We start from the raw sequence: 19,796 nt of genomic DNA, 5'->3' as shown, positions 1-19,796 counted from the left end.
TATGTAACAAGAAGTTCACAGAAACAAGTTGAAGAGATCATCATTTCCCTGCTGATTCATGTCTTCCGCCTCCTCTGACTTTTTCTATTTAGCAACCTAAACATATATGGGATAGAGACCAAATAGCCCAGCTTGAGAGGGTTCCTCTAGTTGGAAGAAATCAGGGAACATTTGCTGCCACTGTCATCATTTGTTGACTATGGAAAACTCTAACCTCTTGAAGTAATCACCAAATCTTTCATCAGTACCTCACATGCTCCAAATTTATAAACTCATAGAAAAGCTTTGGGATAACAAAGAAAATGATAAAGCTGGAAAACACGACCAAATCATACATCCCTTCCCCTCTTCATAAAGAAAAATTATCATCTCCTGCATTGTGTCAGGAATATTTCTTACTCTATTCCTCAAAGAAATTTAGAAGAAAAAAAATCAAGAAAAGATAAATGCAAGTGTGAGGTCATAAGTCTTCACCAAAAACACCTTTTTCCTGCATTGAGCAAGAAACAGAAGAGAGCCCTTAATGAAGTACAATTCTGTTCCCTTTCGTTTTTTTTCTCCTAATTCTCACCTACACCTGCATGCAGGCTGGTGATATGTGAAAGATAACTTTCAAGTTTCTAAGACTCAATTCTGTGAGGCAGACAGTCTAACCCTAGAAGTTTATTAAGTGTCTAGCTCTCCTGAAGCGTACAAGCAGCAGGATCTTAAATAGTTCTCAAGTTCTGGCCACCTACCCGCAGTCCATCATCTACGTCTTTAACGTAACCTTTTTCATATAGTTCCTGAGGAACATTCAAGATACGCTTCTGAAGATCGTTTTCCTGCCAGTCCACTCGAAGACCTGAAATACAAGCAGTATCTTCTAGCTCACTCTGCTGCCAGGCACAATGAGAACTCACATGTCAGACACCAGTGAAACAAAGAAATCTTAATTCTATAAAGAACTAGTCTGGAAGTATTTACAAAAGAGAATGCGGGATGTAAACAGATAGTCTCTTTTCTGAAATCAGATATTTTCATCTGGAAACCAATAGCTATATCCTCCTTTATTTATCCTGTACAATTCTGAGACAAAAGTTGTTTTTTTACAGTCTTTTGAAACTGAACAGAGCTTCTGCAGAAGCAGATTACTGGCTGTATGCTCCAGACCTAGATGTTATATGCTAAAAAAGTAGAGAATACAGAAATACCAGATATTGCTGCTGTACAGTTAGACTAAAAGCATGATAATGGCATGTAAATCTTGCCTGACATATCTATATATATTTTAGTCACTATATCTAAGCTTTGGATAATAGAAGTTTAAATCTGTAAAGTGATGGCACACATCCAACAGGAGACTTTTATTGTGCACAGATGCTTCCTAAACTTTAGGTTTGTTAAAGAAAAAGAAAGGTTATAGTGATCTTTATAAAAAGAAGAATTTCATTCTTACCACTGCCACTCCAAGGAAGAGTTGGGATGCCTGCAGTCTGAGCCACTATTGATGAAGCAATTTTATCTCCTAAAGCCCACATTGCTTGGCTTGGAGGACCTGCAAAGAGCAAAAACTACTCATGAGAGAGACTCGAGCTATCAAACTCCAGGGAATTGCCAACAGGTTTGGATTCCATGGAAGAGGGATAAATAATCACACTTAGAAGGGCTGCTACATGCCACACTCCAACTAGTATAACTCACTACTTCTGAACTGAATTTACATCAGCCAGGAAATTAACACCAGATAAACTAGATTGCTTTTTGACCAAGACGGAAGAAAAGGCAGTTGAACACTGCACCAATGCAGCTGCAGGCACCTTAGAGTAGCTTCTATGATTGTTAACTGCCCAGCTCGTTGAAGGGTAGGCTTGGCATACTCAAAGCCCAAGCACCAGCAGCTGTCCATACATTCTTCCTCAAGCTGTGTCTTCTCTCAAAAAGAGGACAGGAACTAGTAACAGGGATTAAGTGCATGCATCATATTCTACTGAAATAATAATTCAATGTCCTGATTTAACTAGAAATTTGGCTTGTATGAGACTGTAGCATATGACTGGTAAGAGATTTAAAGTGCAACTAAAATGCAACTTTTAAATTCACCTCTCTTCAGAAATCCAGAATACTTTTGCAGCTACAGGTCAAGTCATTACAGAGAAAAATATCTACTGGAAGTCAGAACGTGATACAACTGTCCCCCAAGCCGAAGACTATGTTCAAACGTTTATCACAGGACAATCTTTAGTTTGAAACACAGCACAGGTCCAAAACCTTACCCCAGTTTTCAAAACCATGTACATCAGAAGATGAGGCTTATTGTATTGCATGACTGCAGCCTTGGGTTAACTAAACCACAAGCTTCATATACTGCCCATTTCAATCTCCACTCTTTCAATAACCCTCTTTAAATTAACCAAAAGGATGTTCAGCTTTTAAAACAATCAGCTTTAACACGAATCTCTCCTAATCTTATCTCTCACAATATTCAAAGATATGTTGGAGAACTTGCCATTCCTCCCAAAGAAGGGCTATTTTACAGCATACATCCAAACCTTATCCATGCATACTCTCCATGAAAAGATGTACCATCATTTAGAAGAAACTGTGGAAAACACTACTACAGAAAACAAGCATGTCTAAACACTGGCAACATCTAGATTAGACTTTGTTCATGTCTCTTTCCTAACAGAAGCTAGTGAAATGCTCTACAGCATTTATTTATAACCCTTACGGAAAAGAATCGTGGGAACAGGATGTCCACACTTGTTTTCCAGTCCCAGGCCTTTACTGAGAAATCCTATACGATATTTTGGGTCTATTCTAACATAGTTTTGTTAGCCTCAATTAACAGAAACAGACTACCTCAGCACGCAGCACGTTCTATCCCTCTGAGTACTGAAAGAACATATCACCAATCTTGCACTCGTAAACTACGTAACATGGCTCTGTTTAAGATTCTCAATTTTCTATCCAAGCCACTTATTTTAAGATAAGGACTCAGCTGCATTAGGTGTAAGGTCAGAAGTAAGTAATCTTACCCATGAAAGCAATCCCGTTTTTGTGGAGTAGTTCTGGTAGTTTAGGGTTCTCAGAGGCATGGCCCCAGCCAGCCCATACAGCCTGCAGAAGAACATAACATAATTCACTCCTTGTCATGGTAAAACAAGCAAGAAATATAAAGCATATAGATAACGCCAAGTCTTTCTTTTCCCCACTGAACAGAAACAGCCTCATAACATTCATAAGCAGACCAGCCTCCTGTATTACACTGCTTAGTTCAGTGGGCCAGAGTACTGCATCTTGCAGACAGGTGCTCAAAGACAACTACTAAAGCAAGTTCCTGAAAAGGAGTTAAGTGCAGGAAAGTGATGAATACCCTTCTACCTCCTGCAAATATTCACACTGGGAAATCTGCTATATCCTAATATTTATTGCCTTTTGGTGCTAGTATAGGTTTGTGAGGTCCATTTCTTTGATCTCTCTTTTTCCCCAAGATACAGCTCCTTATTTAAGGAGAGAGGACTGCTTAGTGTTACCTCTTGATTTGAAAACTATCTTTGGCACTTTTCACCTGCACTGGAATCCGTTTAGCAATATCAAGAATGAGTTCCACATTTGCATAGTTGTTGTTGTTTGGCCCTCCTGGAACGGGGACGTAGTGATCTGCCATTTTAATGTACTCTGAAAACACAAAGGAGATCACATTTAGACTGTAAATCTACTTAATGGTACCTGGTCTAGAACTCTCTAAATCTACACTATGAGCAAATCCTAAAGTTTGTATCTAGTTTTCCGTCTCCTTTCATTGAAAAATTCACACCAGTGGTCCAGCAATATTTGTTACATAATTAAATATCTAAAGCATAGAGTTAACCTTTTGTCCTGAAAGCACTTTATAGAAATATTTGTCCTTACATTATTCAAACATTCCTGAAAAGTAATTCAGGTTTATCTCTCATTTTAAAAATGTTTTTCTTTCATCATCCTCTTTTAGCCAAGGTCACACTGACAGTCAGAACAACACCCAAGAAACACACTTGCCAGCTCTCCATTCAAATTGGGGATCACAGTCCTCACATTTCCTGCCTGATAACCAGGCTGCTGTAAATCCAGAAGAGCATTTGGCCAGAAAATTACTATTCACAGCAAACAAAAACATCTGACCTAAATTTGCCTAAGATACTGAGTGTTAATCAAAACTATTTATCTCAAAAGCCTACTAAACTAAGTACTTTCCGAAGTATATAAATGCTTATGGATTGTAAGCAAGTATGCAGAATCAAACCTAGAAATATAAATTTAAGACTATTTAAGATGAAAATGATCCAATCAGATCTGGAAAAGGTTTTGAATTAATAGCTAATACAAGATTATCTGCCTGGTGCTTTGCACGCCTTTCAAATTAAAGTGTTAAATCATGGCGGTACATGGTACCATTGAATGGTACATGGCACAACAGAATGACACACAGTGTACCGGACACGCAGACAACTTCTTGCATCCATGTGTGCACACAGCTCTTTGCAAGCAGACGGTCATGCATCTTTGCTAGTCTTTACAATTCACCTGCATTTGCTTTCAGATCCTCAGGAGTCACCATGACAACAAATCTGATTGCCCGCTCATTTCGAAACATCTCATACGACCAGCGTCGGATGGATCTCATGCATTTCACTGCTGCAATCCCATTATTTGCTATCAGGACCTGAAGATATTAGAAGCAAGGAAGAGAGCCTAAATGACACAAAACACTGAACAGCAATGATTTTTTTTTCCTCTGTGAACTCTTTCATTGACTCTTTTCATTGTGGTTTCCTTAGCCAACTTTCAGTTCAACAAGAGCATTCTATGCCCTATCAATCAGTTCAGAAATCAGCTCTTGCTTGGCCATAACAACTTTAACATATTACGCTTTGTTTTGATTAAAGAGCAGAAGGGAACACTTGAAGAATATAATGAGCAGCCATACCTTTCCATACCTGAAATGAGTACCTGCCAACACATAAAAAGAGACCTCATCTGTTAAATGATTATAGTCTTGAAATATATTTTTTAGTTTTGTCCAGTCTATTTTATGTTTATAAATCCTCCTGTATCAGCAGAAGTGCTCTAGCTCACTCGGATTTTTTTCTCATCACACCAAGCTAAAATGTGAGGTTTATCTATCATATTTACAATAAAATGAAAAGAGATGATTATGAGCAGAACTACAACTTTCAAGTTCAGGAACATTAATATTTTTTTTATTTGTAATGCAGAGCCTTGTACTGCAAGGAAGCCATAGCTCAAGGGAAGGGAACAAGAATGCAATATGATACGGTCAGAAACATCAGTAGCTTACCTTTTCAATAACTTTATTCCCTCCAAAACGAGTAACAAACTCTGCTGGAGAAGCCACAGTGAAATCCCGCTGTAGGTCAACTTTCTTCCTGTCCCGGCCTTGTTTTACAAGATGTAAACCAGACATACTGGGCCTAAGGAAACGTGGAGGAAACAGAAAAGAGCAACTTGGCTGACTCCAAAGCAGATGTACATGACTAGAGCACCATATGTGAAAATTCTGTAGACTTCCCCTTGACTGTGCTGCCCACCAAAACAAGTAGGATTATTCCCTGACTCCAGCCCACTATGGCCTTCTCCTTAGCTTTCAGAGGGATGATTTTGTTTTGTCTAACTATCTTTCAGTTATCTCAGCCTGAGTAAAAATCAGGGGAAATCCTGGTTATGTTTTATATATAAAGAAGTAAAAATGTGTTCACTGCACATTACTGTCCCACATCGAACAATTGAGCTAACAACACCTCATCATATTGCTTTCAATTCATCTAGAAAAACTGAGAAACGACAACATTTTCTGGATTTGGTATGACAATCTACTAAGATCAGACTCTACAAGGAAAATCTATTTGAGAATCACAGCAAATAAGTCTCCAGTTGTAAATGAGAGACCCTACTATTTCTGTTTACTCAAAAGCATTTTCCATGGATTTTTTCATTATCTGGTCTTTAATAACAACATCACTTCTTCAGAAGCTCTCACAGCTAGAGGATGGATTCATCAAGGTACAGCAAAAGCCAACTGCGTGCTCTGCCACTGTCTACCCGTGTGGAAATGGGACTTTCCTGGACTACTTCAGAAGTAACACATGGACAAATCAGCCCTTGCTTCTGCAAGTAATACCAGACTTGATCTGCTAACACTTACAAAGCTGGAATGTGAGAGAATACAGAGAGATCTACTCTTTGCATCATGTGTCTACTGTAGCGCAGCTTGATGGGGACAATAAAAATAGTTGCTTTTTATTTTAAAGCCACTGAAACTTTACCTTTTAGGTCACTGTGTTGCTTACCAGTTTTTGTTTTTATTGCAACTAGCATGCTTTCCTCAACAGGTTCTTTTCTACAAACACATTGATGCAAAATCCTTCCTTCCAAACCCTTCTGTGGGAGAACAGACATTACTAATGACTATTAGGAAGGTGTTAAGAATTACTTAATGTTTTGTACAGGTGCATACCCTAACAGGGTCAGTGTCATGTGAGCAGCTGTGTAACTAGCTGTGTCTGTCCCCACTAGCCACTTGTGACCTGCATCCACTTGAAACAGTCATAACCTCTGGCCTGGTCAGCTGCTGAAGGGCTGATACTGTTGAGCAACTCCACTGGGAAATGCGATTAGATGGGCAGAAAATGAGCAGAATTGCCAGGGCAGGAAGGGAAACGAACCCAAGGACAAATCACACGCATCGTCTAGAGATCTGCTTCTGAATACAGTCAGGAAGTCAAGGTAGCCCAAGAGCTGTGTCTGCTAAGTTTACTGCCCTGTAAGGAGGTTTGGAGCACCCTGGCTTGAACAAGGTATTTGAAAACAGCCTGAGAAGAAACACACAGACTCCCCTTCAAGTTTCCCTCATAAATAGCCTGCAGATATAATAAAAATTTATCTAGCTGGAATGCAGATCCTCTTTAACTGTTCATCACAAGCACAGTTAATGCCACAGACCAGTACTTTGGCTAAACATCTTGCTAGCACAGAAGCCCTGAATGAACTGTAGCTAGTATTTAAGTTAAAAACAGACTCTTCTCTTGCTAGCCTTTCCAGTGTTAGTAATTATGGTACTAATAAGACTATGCTGTACTTTGCAGGACACATTAATACACAGGATCTCGATTCAAATCGACCAACACAACATACTTGAAAAGATACATGCCAAATCTTGGTACAAACAACCACGAATTGTACTGGAAAGGAAAGGTGATCTTTCAGGTAAGTAAAGATCAGTATCCAGATCTGACTCTAAAGACATGTTTATCTACCATACACAGCAGGAAGTGAATATTCCCTTCCCCTTCTCCTTTGTGTATGCCATCTACTTCGGCTGTAAAGTCCCACTGAATTAGGACTCTGACTTTTGTGAAGACTTCCGTAAGTCTTCACAGTCTTCCAGACTCTCCCAGTAAGAAAGCATAGCTGCAGCATTTGAAATTCAGATCCAATATTCTGCATTAACACATCAATCTATCTCACACATGTAAGATATTACCATGACAAGTGATCTTGCTGGTGAAAAGCTCTAAGTAATGACAGTCTTCCAAGGAACAGAAATTTGGAGTGAAAACCTGTTCCAAGCACAGTCAGAGAGACCTTAAAAGCCATCCACAAAGCCAAGAGTGAGAGAAATAAAGATAACAGACAGGAGAAACAAGAGTAAATGGTGATTTTCAAAAATGCCATAAATAAGCCAGATGGATGCACATTTCCCAATGACATTCTATGACATTTAAAAGGAAAAGAATGTCTGCACCAGGTCAGACCAAAGTATATCCAGCCTAGTAACTTGTCCCAGAGAATGCTGCTAGCTGACGTCCAGAAAAGAGCACGAGAACAAATTACATGTGTGGAGGGGTATTTCCCCTCTATACTTTCCCTTCTTCCAGGTAACTGCACTGCACAGAGGCAGTATCACACTTAATTTTTGCCCGTATCAGCAAGGGTTTACTAACTGCTATTTGAAAATCCCAGCCCAGAAATTTAAGCATGGGGCCAACAAAGGAGAGAAAAAGACGTAGCTGAGGTTTAAGCTCTACTAAATCCATATCTTTCAAAAGAGGGTGAAATTCCATAGTATGGCAAAGAAGAAGCACTGTCCAACAGATAAATGAGACAGGTCAATTATTATACGTTTACTGAGAGCAACCTCAGTAAAAACAGAAAAATATAAAAATCTTGGGGTCAGAATCTGTGGCTATGGGTGAATACGAACTATCCTGCCAACTTCAACTTACTACACAATACTGCTACACATTAAGTGACAACAAAATCCGACCATGCAAACAAAGCAACAGAACTGCATCATGCAGAATGAAGTACAAGTACTTGTTTATAAGCAAATGGAGTTCAGTTTAATTTGTGATTGGAAGTATACCAAGAACATTAAGTTTATTTACTAATAATTACAGGCTGCACATTATAATCGAGAGTTTTTTTTTTTCAGGGTAAAATGAGGAAGAAGCAGGGCAGCAAGGAAGCAAACACTGAGCTCTAAGAACAGGATAAATGCTGAGCTAGTAACAGCTATCCCTACTATTTACCAGGTCACAAATGCAGTGTTTGGTTAGGTACCAACTTCCTAAATGCTGATCTATCCTTACATTTCAGAGGTTAAGATTTGTGCAGAAACTCAAACACTTTTTAGCACTTATTTTCCAACTACAGTGCAGTCCAGCACCTTTCTCAGAGATTGCATGCACAGATACCTTATACAGATATCTTCCTGAAATCTTTCCAGTTAAGGTAAAATTAACATGGAAAAATATCAGCATAAATTTCCAGTACAGAGTGCCCAATTACCTCAGTCCAAGACAGATGCTGCTATCAGTAGACAATCATATCAGGAATTCTTACCTTTGCAGCATGTGATATCTCATTTCCTGACTCTCATCTGCAGAGTCCTCCATGCTGTCTCAGTATAGGAATTACCAGATTTTATTTTTGCTTACAGCTCGTCTGTTGTAGCTGTTGCTATTTTTTTTTTCTCCCCAATGCTGCAGCTTAAAATCCAGCAGCAGAAAACTGCAAAGAGCCTCCTGCATTCATAGGGCTTTCCTTGAAGCAGTGGCACTTCCCTGATTGCTTCAATCTTTTAACCTTTGTCCCTTGCTTTCCACCACCCGCTCTCTCAGCCACTCTTTTCCTGTGACGCAGCATGTGCACTCAGAGAGGGTAGGAGATTCTCTGTTCTGCATTCAGAGGAAAGCAGCTGATCAGGAAAGAGAGAAAATGATCTATAGGTTATATAATCAGGCTTAACACACAGGTCTGCTGCTACAGCCTGCATGCTGCACAGTGGCTTTGTACAGCAATAGTGAGCCCCAGTTCATTCTCCCCACAGCAGGGTCACGCAGGGAAGCGGAGCATGCGCAGCCAACCTGCCAGCTGCAGAGTCCATCTGCACGCACAGCAACTCTGCTCCGCTGGACACTGAACTGCACAGGGAACCAGCAAGCACCTCCTCAGCAGCTAGCTTTGCTCAGAGGACAATCAGCCCAAAGAATTCAATCACCTTAAAACATCAGATTTCACGGGGGCTGGGAGGTGAAAAGGAAAGTATTCCAGAACTGAAGTGAGGAAAGTCAGATACACAGTCTGCGCAGCCACAGAGTACAGCGGTGATCCAGACACGAGACAACAGACCATGCTGGAGCCCAACCTGGAAACTCGGACACCCCAGACAAGTCACTTACATTCTCTCTGCCTCACTTTCTCTATCTATAACATGGAGAATGAGATCATCGAGTGTTGTAAGGATAAATAGTCTCATGGACAAAGATACTCTAGCATTGCAGGGTCCATACCGCCACTGGAGACAGGAAGAATGTTTACTCAGTATTAACCATATACAAAAAGCTACATTGCAAACGCTGGGTAGGGGAGGAAGGTTGAGCAAGGGCAATGAGTGCAGCAATAGAATAATGAACCTTATTCAAACCTGGATCAAAACCAGACACAGCAACTGAATTACATTTCAAAGTTTCACAACATTTAGATCTGTCCTAGCATAGGGCCATATGCAGGCAGCACAGCCCTTACCTGTTGCATGCACATTCCAAGGGTCTGAGCCACACCTATACAGGCATCCAAGGATCACTCAAAAAATGAGCCCGCACCCAGAGGAGAAAGTCATACTAATATGATGACAGTAAGCAACCCAGAGCCCTGAAGAGCAAGGTGAGGTCACTGCAGCAGACAGGGAACTAAGAATAGTCAGATGTGATAAGCAGCTAACAACAAAATGCCGTGTGTCTGATAAAGTGCAGGGACACAGTTCTGTGTGGATCCAATTTCTTCAAGTGTTGTCAGAAGAAGGGTAAAGGGGAACAGCGACACACTGTGGCAGGGAAGAAGAAAGTCCCAGTGGAAAAAGCTCTCCTGACCAGAAAACACACAAGAGATACCTGGACAAAGAACAGAGTGTAAAGGAGCAACCCCTTCCAAGTCCAAACAGATGGAGAACTTCAGTCCCTACTACAGACACACACACGCACAAAACATACAGCATCTTGTCCCATTGTGGCTGACACGGTGGAAGGCCACAGAAGAGAAGCCACAGCTTACCACACATCACACACTGGACTTGCATCAACATCGTGCTGTTGTATAACAGCTCTTGTACAGGAATCAGTGACCAGGAGTGTCAGATGGAAGAGATACAATGCAGTATTCCTGCTCCCCTCTCTACTGGGAGCAGTCTGGGACACAGTCAAAAAGCAGATGGCAGCAATCAGGCTCTAGTTACCCCAAGAAGTAAAGCTGAGAAGAGTGAAAGGACTGTCAACTTTGGAGAAAGACAGACTGACGGGACACCTAACGGCAGTTTTCAAATACAGGAAAAGAGGATAGGAACAACTTTTAAATTCATGCCCACTATAAATGGAAAATAATGGAGTTAAACTATATCAGGGAGAATATGTTAGAAGAACGTTTTAGTCACACTGACAAAGCAGTGGACAAAGTGGTTGTCTAGGGCGCTTGTAGAACATTCATTATTAAAGGTTTTACAGCCAGGCTGGCACAGCCTCTGATCAAGACTGGTGTACCATACAGGTGACCCTATCTTGAGGGCAAAAGGACAGCCCAGATGACTCTTGGGATCCCATCCAGCTCTATACTTTTCTTTTGTTTTCAGATATAAAACAACAACAACAACAAAAACCCAACAGGCTGTACTGAGGCACATTATATATCTGCCTGGTAACTAAATGCCTCCTCATTTGTCAGCCTTTGTTTCCTCTTTGACTGAAGAATTGTCCCGACTGCCCATCTAGGAAGTATGTCAGAAATTTCCCCTTTAATTCATTTTAAAACAGAAGCATACAGGACAGAGCAGTTTGTCTTGAAGGATATGCCAGCGCTGGTTGCGTTTGGCAGGCCTCCTGCCCCCAGCACGACCCCAGCCGTCGGAGTCTGTCCTCCGTTCCCGGCTCCCGCTTCGCCTTTGTCTCTGCAGGAGGCTGCCCCAGAGCCACCACTTGACCAGGGTGTTCCTCACTAGCTCCAACCAAGGCATCATAATGGGAGACACTTCAGGACCTGTGGACGCACCTTGATAAAATATATGTCGCTTTTTCTACTGGTCATCCCTAAACAGGATCAGCAAAACCCACCAGACATTCTGTGACTTTATAGGGCAGGCATTTCATACAGAAAACGGTATATTTCATCATTTCCAAAATAAAATACTTGCAGGATCTACAGTTCCATTATATTTCCTCAGTTTTTAATCCTGATTCAAGATTAAAAATTGTATGTAAAAATATACACACATACACCCCTACATACATACATTGTGGAATTGAAATTTTATTTTTCAGACAGTTTTTCTTTTAAATCCATTTCCCAAATATTTGCCTCTGTTCCAAAAACACTATCCATAGCCCCGAGTCCAGTTTCAAACCAGTGCAGCTGTAAGGAGACAAACCCTACAGCTATGCACAGCTTGATTTTAGAGGAGCAGCTTCAGCACCGGTTAAAAATATTAATCATGTCTGCTACCAGCTGAAATCACCACTACCAGATCAATGGACTTGATTTGCTGCAACAGCCCTACAGAAATATGCTGTACAAGGATGTGTCATTCTGATACAATACTTACCACCAAATACGCACACGCTCTAGAAAGCTCATTTCCTAAACATAATACTACTCAGAACACAAATGGCAACCAACGTATGAAAGCCATCCCCCCCTTTAGTCCCCAGGCCCGCTGCTAGACAAAATGAAAGCCTTCACTGTTCTCCTTTATTCTAGCCTCTAAGAAAAAAGCATTCATTATAGACACATACCTGACGCACATCACAGCTAGGAGCCTGCATTGATCCCAGCACTGTAACATGCCAAGCGCTATCAGTGACGTAGCAGTTTATTCCAAAGGCAGTGATGAATTAGCTAGCTTGTTTGAAAGGCAGTCTTAAGGAGACTGCAGCACGCACACATACATACATAGACACACACACACGAGAAAAAGGGGGGTTGTGGTTTTTTTGTTATTTGGTGGGTTTTTTTGTTTTTTTGTTTTGTTTTGTTTTTTTTAATATTAGGCCTGTAAACAATTAAGAAGGATGTGCACTAATGCACAGCAAGGGCAGTTCTGCTGACCAGTTCATGCTTTGTTTTAGGTAAGTGCTGATGCAGGGACGTATCTGACCTGGGTGATAAGACTTAAATACAGCTGAAATATCCCTAAGATCTAATTCAGTTTTAAAACTGCCCTTGCAGCCTATTCTACAAAGGGGCAGACAGCAAGAGCAAGCATACATGCAATCCAGCAAGCAATGCAGAATTCCGTAGCTGGAGTATACAACCGACTATGCTGCCTCCCTGTATCTAGTACCCAAAGCAATCTGCACTTTCTAAGTGCAGCTTTTTTCCTTCAACCATAACAGGACAGAATTGTTGCCCTGAATGCAGATGCTGCCAGGAATCAGTGTTTCAACCTATAAATCAAAACAAAATGAGACTCATCTCAACTCTGCCCAAGGACTGAAGCTAAATTCAATAAAGAACACAACACAGAATACATCACCCCCACCCAGCTCTCTGGCTGATCATATTCACATTCACACTGATGTACATTTTGAACAGCAATCAAGGAAGGTTTATAGCCTAAAACAGCAGCTTTGATTCCAAAAAATACAGGGCCCAAACAGGCACAAGCTTCTCAACTAGGATTCTTCTCAAATAGTCAAGTACTGCAGCTCCAACAGGTACAGAGTTTAAGCATTTGTTTGTCACATATTTTCTCTTCCAAAAATCACACATCTAGCTTTTTATCTGTCATATCACATGTACTTCAGACCAGACCATACCCACAGGACATGCACACCAAGTCACTAGTGTTCCTTGCTAGCTCCAAAGCAACATCACATTTGTAATTACGGGACAGAGAGAGAGTTCATCTCCCAGAGCCCAACAACCTAAAGCTCACTGAACTCCTCTGAATCACACACTTGCACAATATCGTCAAAAACACTTCACTCCTGAAGTGCTTTTGCATAGTCCTTGACCCATTCCCCTCGACTGTTGCTTCTGAGGCATTCTGTGTTCTCCTGTATGCATTCTCACCCTTGACAAGGCTCTAGAGTCCTGTACACTTCAAATCCCTTCCCTCTCCTTCAAATTATCTTTCAGAAACCATTTCTTCATCATGCTCTTCCTGCTTTGACCCATGGCACCAAATTTCCACTCCTCAAAAACACACACCTTAGTTTGGCAGTAAATCCAAATGTTTATCAAATAAATGGCCAAATTAAATGCAACCACCATCCACACTGCAGGTTCCTAAAGCCACAGAATACTGCAGGATTGTCACTTTTACACTCTCATCAAGTACAACCCTGTGTCTGGAATACCAGCCTAACACTCTCCAGGTCAAGTCTTGCTACTGAGATGAAAATTTAGTTTAAATTAGTAACAAGAACAATAAAAATTTTGCAGTTGAGAAGGGAGCAGAACTAAAGCTAACTAAACTAACTTGTCTTTCACAAGGAACCTTTCCAAAGTTCTTTGACGTAGTAACTTCAAATGTGAAAATCAGATCTGGCCAGTGTGAAAGAGGGAATGTTTATATCTTTCTTAACAACCAGAATTAAGGGGCAGAGGAGGAAGAGTTCTGAATAAAATCAACCACAAAGAGTTTTTTGTCTAATGTAAGAAAAACCTGTACAGAAAGCATGGTGTGGCCCATTTCAGCTACTAGTCTTATAAACACAGCCACAGTGTAGAGTCAAGAGACCCAAGACATTCCCTAGAAAGCAGATTCTTCACTTTCCTTATCTAAAAGAGGTTTGATTATATTTTTTTTCTGAGATTTGTCACAAGCCTAAATTCATGGAGAGTTCCTCCTGTAGCCACTGAAGACACAAGCAGTAGGCTATGAGGGGATGCTGCAAAAACACTTATTTTTGCTAGGTGTCCTGAATCAGGTGAAAAGTGAGGGCATTCAGCCAAATGCAGGAGTGGGCCTGAAGGTATTTAGGTCAGGGCAAAGAATACTTTGTTATCTATTCAATTAGAAATATCAGCTAAGTAAGTAGGAGATATTGCCACTGCTGTGGTATCTCAGCTAGCTAATATTTGCAGATATCTTCCAAAAAATTACTGAATTCAGAGTTGATATTACCCATGCAGTAACCATGGACAGAGGGAATAAAATATCTGTAAGACCAAAATAAGAATGCTACTTTTGAGATGCATGCAGATGAAAAAGACTTTAAAGTGTATTTGTTGACAAAACAGAGTGCTTGCAGAGAATGACCGATTTACAAAAAAAAAGAGGGGGAAGTAAAGAAAATTAAAATTAGAGTTCACTGAATATCAGTATAATCAGGAACAGCTAGCATCAGCTAAGAACACAAAACAAGCGACAAGCTTCCTCCTTTTCAACAGATATAGGAGCTGATCCAAAGTTAATCCACAAGTTTTCCATCCATTTTACCAATGGATCCTAAATCAAGCTCCTAATTAATACAGCTTAAATCTAAAAATTTAAAATGTTCTTTTTTTCCCATGTTAAAAATAATTTTATAGTATTTTCAACACTGTTTAAAATAATGCACAAGAATCAAAAAGCAAAAAAAAATGTAAACAAAGAAAATCTAGCTTTTTTTCTTCAGGTGGATGAAACTCATAATATAAATCACAGCATCATTCATTGGCAGTTATGGTAAGAAAAAGGGTGAAAATAAATCCTTTGTTTTGGCAGGGGTTCCTTGAAGATGCACAGCTTTATTCAATACCCTATAGTTTTATCTCCTAGCATAAAACAGTTGGACTGGGAAGGAATTATTTTTAATTCAAAGTAAAATTAAACAGATCCTCTCTTTTTTAATTCTCTGTGCAATCCTAAGACTGATTTTTCAGCCAGGCATCTTATCCAAGTGCCAGGCCGGACACAGCTAATACACTACTCTCGAGACTAAAATTGAGGCCTCCTTCCAAAATGACATTAATGGATGATTAGCACTTTCCCCACATCTCAATAATTTATTGGAACTATTGAAAAGTCCAAATAGTGTTAGATACTAAGGGCTAAATTCTCTGTGGATGTACTATCAGAGGTAAGATTTGAACTACTACTAAAAAAATTGGCTTTCAGTTGATCCAAGTGGATTGTCAGGTGATTTGGTACATTCGTTTTATTGCTTATGAAATCAGAGCCCTGATATATAAATACCAGAAGGTATGTGGAATTCATTCTATTTTAAACAAGAATTTGATACAAGATGCCTCATTAAAATTGGGAATTATATTTAGTAATAGTCAAGAACAATTTATTAAACAACAGACCTGAAGTACTTTCTAAAGGGCATTTATAGAAAAGTTACTTAATCCACCACTGAAATTTCAGAAGGAGCACAGCAACTGTCTAGGGGCTCACTACACAACACACACTGTATCAGAACAGGACTGTGGCCTGCAGCTGGAAGTACTGATGGAAATTTCTGAACTCAAAGACATATCTCAGTTATTCTTGGAAGTAAGAAGAAAACAGTATGTTTAGTTTTACTGTCTAAAGGTGTGAATCCAACAGAGCAATTTTTTGGTGTAAAATATGAGCAGGGGGGTTGGACTAGATGATCTCCAGAGGTCCCTTCCAAGCTTACTGATTCTATGATATACGAGTATTTAAGAACATTCATTTTCAGTGTTAGATGGTATAAGTAATAGTGAGAAGAAAATATTATGTGATTTTTGTTACTGCTGCTCTATAAATAAGGCACATCTACAAGTAAAAAAAAAGAATTAGAATAGTTTAATCTGCATGGTTATGTTTCCAACACACAATTTCTGTTAAACGTTGATGTGCCGTACACCAATTTAAAGATCGTTATTAGAGCATGAATTTCTCAATATGATGAACTAGTAGCCAACTGGCATAATCAAAGGTCATCACAGATATCTAGCAGTATGGAAGCATATATTGTACAACCTGTCCCAACAAGACTGTCTTTAGCAATAGCATAAACACTTAACAAGATCAATAAGGTGATGGAAGAGCACAGTGTGCACATACCCTCTGCGTGCTCAAATGAAGAAACACGAGCTGGCATATGGACCACCCAAAGCTGGGTCAGGGTGTATCGATTAGGCATTACAACCCCGCTAGACGATAAGGCTCTCAGCAATCTTCCAGCTCAGACAGGAGACCCGCAAAGCCCCAAGTGCTGAACACAAGCCATACCATCTAACCCTTGCAGCAGCCTACTGAAACCTGTGCTTGACAAATTGACAGCGTGCTGCTGCTGTTTATGGGTGTCTGAAAGCAAGAAAGCAGCAGAAGGGCCTGTTACAACAGGAAGAGAGGCTTAAAAGACTATCAGATGACCAAATGTAATGTGAGGCATGACCGCATGAGGCCCAGGGTGTCAGACATGGCTGGCCTCCCATCCTCGCATCAGAGGCTCCAGAACCTTTCAGGAAGATAATTAACTTGACGTCTGCTGGGGCAAGTTTTTCTGTAAAATAGCAAGACCAAGCCAGTTCAAGAGAGTGCTATTTGATGATCAGGGAAGAGCACTTCTATTAGCAAAGTCATTTTAATATTGACAGAATGCTCCCCAGAGGGGAGGAAATCTGCTTGGGACGTCAGGATAAGCGCTACTTTCCAGCTTTCCTGTGCCATAAGAGAAAATGCCTTTTCTCTAGCCATCAGAGCAACAGGTTCACTGCCTAACATGCTTTAGGAAAAGGTAAGATGAAAAAGGGGTTGCAAGTGTATTTGACCTATCAACTGACTAAATTGTGTATTTTAGCTATAATTGTTGCCTGAGAAGGACTTCTTAGCAGCAAAGCTCCTCACCTCAAATACAAGCTATACAGGCTATCCTCACGGCTGTCTAAAGTTTCCTACGTGGAACTGCAGAACAAACCAGGGCACACACCTGCAACTCTGCATATGAAAAGATTTTTGGCAACCTCCTAGTGACTAAAAAGGCATGTTCCCTCGAACCCATGCTTTGTTTGACCAATGCTATGCAGAACTCCCTGTGAATTTATCTTTGTCACTGTAGAATGAGTTGTAATTTAGTGACTATCAAAAGGAAACCAGATGCAAGAATACCTGCATTCCATCAACTTGCTGTCCCAGACTGACTTCAGGCAAGTTGTTTAACTTGCCTGTGTCTCAGTTTCTCCATCTGTAAACATTATTTGGAAATCTTTTGATGAAAGGGACTACTATCCTGGAAAACTATTTCAATTCACTTTATCTTAGAAAAACAGCCTAATGCTGTGACTTTGTTTATTTGAATTGGCACATCTCTCCAACTTAATTGAAAGTCAAGTACCCTCAAAAGAAGGTGCCAAAGTAAGCAAGTTACAACAGAAGTACTCAAGGTTGCACACCTATTGCATTAAAGCCCTCACAGGCCCGGAAGTATTCTAGAAGTTACAGGTCGACTTCAGATTTTTTGTGTTCTCCTACTGTCTATTTTCACACTAATGGTTAAGCGCTCATCCAGTTTCTTCTGACTCTAAAATGTATACAGTTACAGGACTAGATCTTTTCCTGCTTCAGCACCACTTTTTGTGCTGCCAAATTATTACAAATGGAAATCATGGAAGTAAGTCACTGGAAAGGCAATCATCTTTAAATTTAAGACTGTCTAATCTGTTACATTACTGCAGCTGGCTGGAAGTACCCATCAGTATGATCACAACACCTCTGTAAACTATGGCCTACTATGTCCCTTCTGTTCCCATCCCAAAGAGCCTCTGAAAACAAAGAGTAGCAAACTATCTCCTTTAAGTGGCAAGGTATCCCCACTAAAAAGATAATTAAAATTACTTAATCTGCACAAACAAAGCAACGTGAAAAAACAGAAGAACAAACTTAGAGAGTCAACTGGTCATACAGATATAAATATCTACTTGCATTACCAATGGATTTCTTAAAAAGTCTGCAATATTGAATAGAGAAAGATGACCCTATTCATAAAAGACAGGAAAAAGGACAGGGTTGTTTTATCAAGCATTTTTGAAACTATTAGTTTCTCCCAGAGCAACAAATCGGAGGTACTGAGGGACTGTTCAGAAAGACCTATGGTAAGATTCAGACCATCCTGTATGTTCCTGGAATGCGATGAGAGCTTTTAAAAAGGCAGACAGGAAAAGCAACTTGAGCAGAAGCTCTTCTAGATTCAGTGCTGACCAACTGGGAAGAACTGCTGGGAGAACGTGAGGTTGAAAGGCACCAGAACAAAAAAATCAAACAGTTGTAAGCAACTAGGAGATAAATAGTAAGTTTTATCCAACTAGAACTTATCAAGGATAAATCTTCACAAGACAAAAATACATTTCCTTCATTTACATGCTAAAAAGCCTCACAAACAGAGGACAATCAATTGTTCCACTAAATTTGGAATTTAGGAAGACTTTTGACACTGTCCAGGATTAAAGTTTCAGAAATAGCGTATACATGAAACAACAATGTAGTGGTTGCAAACTTTGATGATGGTGAGCGACAGTTCTGTTAAACTGAAAGGATGTAACAAGTAACAAGTGGGGCTTCGGGAAGGCTCTGATACCAATACTGTTTAATATTTTCTTTTTTATTTTATTAATTATAAGGTTAACATCAAGCTAGGAATGGCTGCAGATGCCTTTGAATCAAGAATTTAATTCTAAAGGAACTTGTTGAGTTGACAAAGTAAGCTGAAATGAATTGCTGCAATTCAGTAGGAACAAGCACAAAGCAACACACCTAGCACAAGACAACTGCGTAAATGTACAATGTAGTGATGGCTCATTGACTTCTGCTCCTCATATACAGTATCTCCTCATTCCACCCCGCTCTGGCAAGGTCTCAGGTACAGTACTGTGCACAGTTCTGGACATCATACCTCAGGAAACATGGGAAACAAACGGAATGAAGCAAGACTGACCAGCCACCGAGAAACTGGTGGCTATACAGAAACACCATAATGTACAAAATATCTAGCCTGTAACAGAGAAAACCCCAAGCAGTATGCAAGCCACCAACACTGTAAAAATAAAATGGCTCTTTGATAGGGAAACATTAATACCATGATCTCAGAAGCCCAACAGCATCCAGCTTATTTGAGGAAAAAGGAATTAGGAGCGGGAGTAAAACAACCCTTCTCCCAAATGGGTTCTCCCAACATCTGCCTAAAGTTGCAATCAGGAATCATCATAGTAAGGTTTGGCTTACTACCGCTTCACGGGGTGCCATTTTTCTTTATCCAGAAACTCTATTCCCTATCCAAAATGATAGGAATCGTGGAGCAACATTCACTCCATGC

General features: G+C 40.1%; 1 protein-coding gene across 15 annotated transcripts in view; it reads right to left on the bottom strand.

Moving 5' to 3' along the window:
• ACACA (acetyl-CoA carboxylase alpha) overlaps positions 1-19,796 on the bottom strand; it is a 159,514-nt gene that overhangs the window by 118,900 nt on the left and 20,818 nt on the right. For all 15 annotated transcript variants that reach the window (XR_009960407.1, XM_062592431.1, XM_062592424.1 and 12 more), the window contains 6 exons: positions 5,321-5,453; positions 4,546-4,684; positions 3,551-3,660; positions 3,018-3,099; positions 1,439-1,537; positions 738-844 (listed from right to left, as the gene is read on the bottom strand). Coding sequence is in view for 14 of the 15 variants with exons in the window: in XM_062592431.1 (XP_062448415.1) it covers positions 738-844; positions 1,439-1,537; positions 3,018-3,099; positions 3,551-3,660; positions 4,546-4,684; positions 5,321-5,453 (670 nt within the window). In the remaining variant the exon portion in view is untranslated. The remainder of the gene's footprint in view (positions 1-737; positions 845-1,438; positions 1,538-3,017; positions 3,100-3,550; positions 3,661-4,545; positions 4,685-5,320; positions 5,454-19,796) is intronic.

Source organism: Rhea pennata, chromosome 20 (genome assembly GCF_028389875.1).
Source record: "Rhea pennata isolate bPtePen1 chromosome 20, bPtePen1.pri, whole genome shotgun sequence".
In the NCBI taxonomy this organism is placed as follows: domain Eukaryota; kingdom Metazoa; phylum Chordata; class Aves; order Rheiformes; family Rheidae; genus Rhea; species Rhea pennata.
Note: the sequence above shows the minus strand (reverse complement) of the source record. Positions and strands in the feature narration are given on the sequence as shown.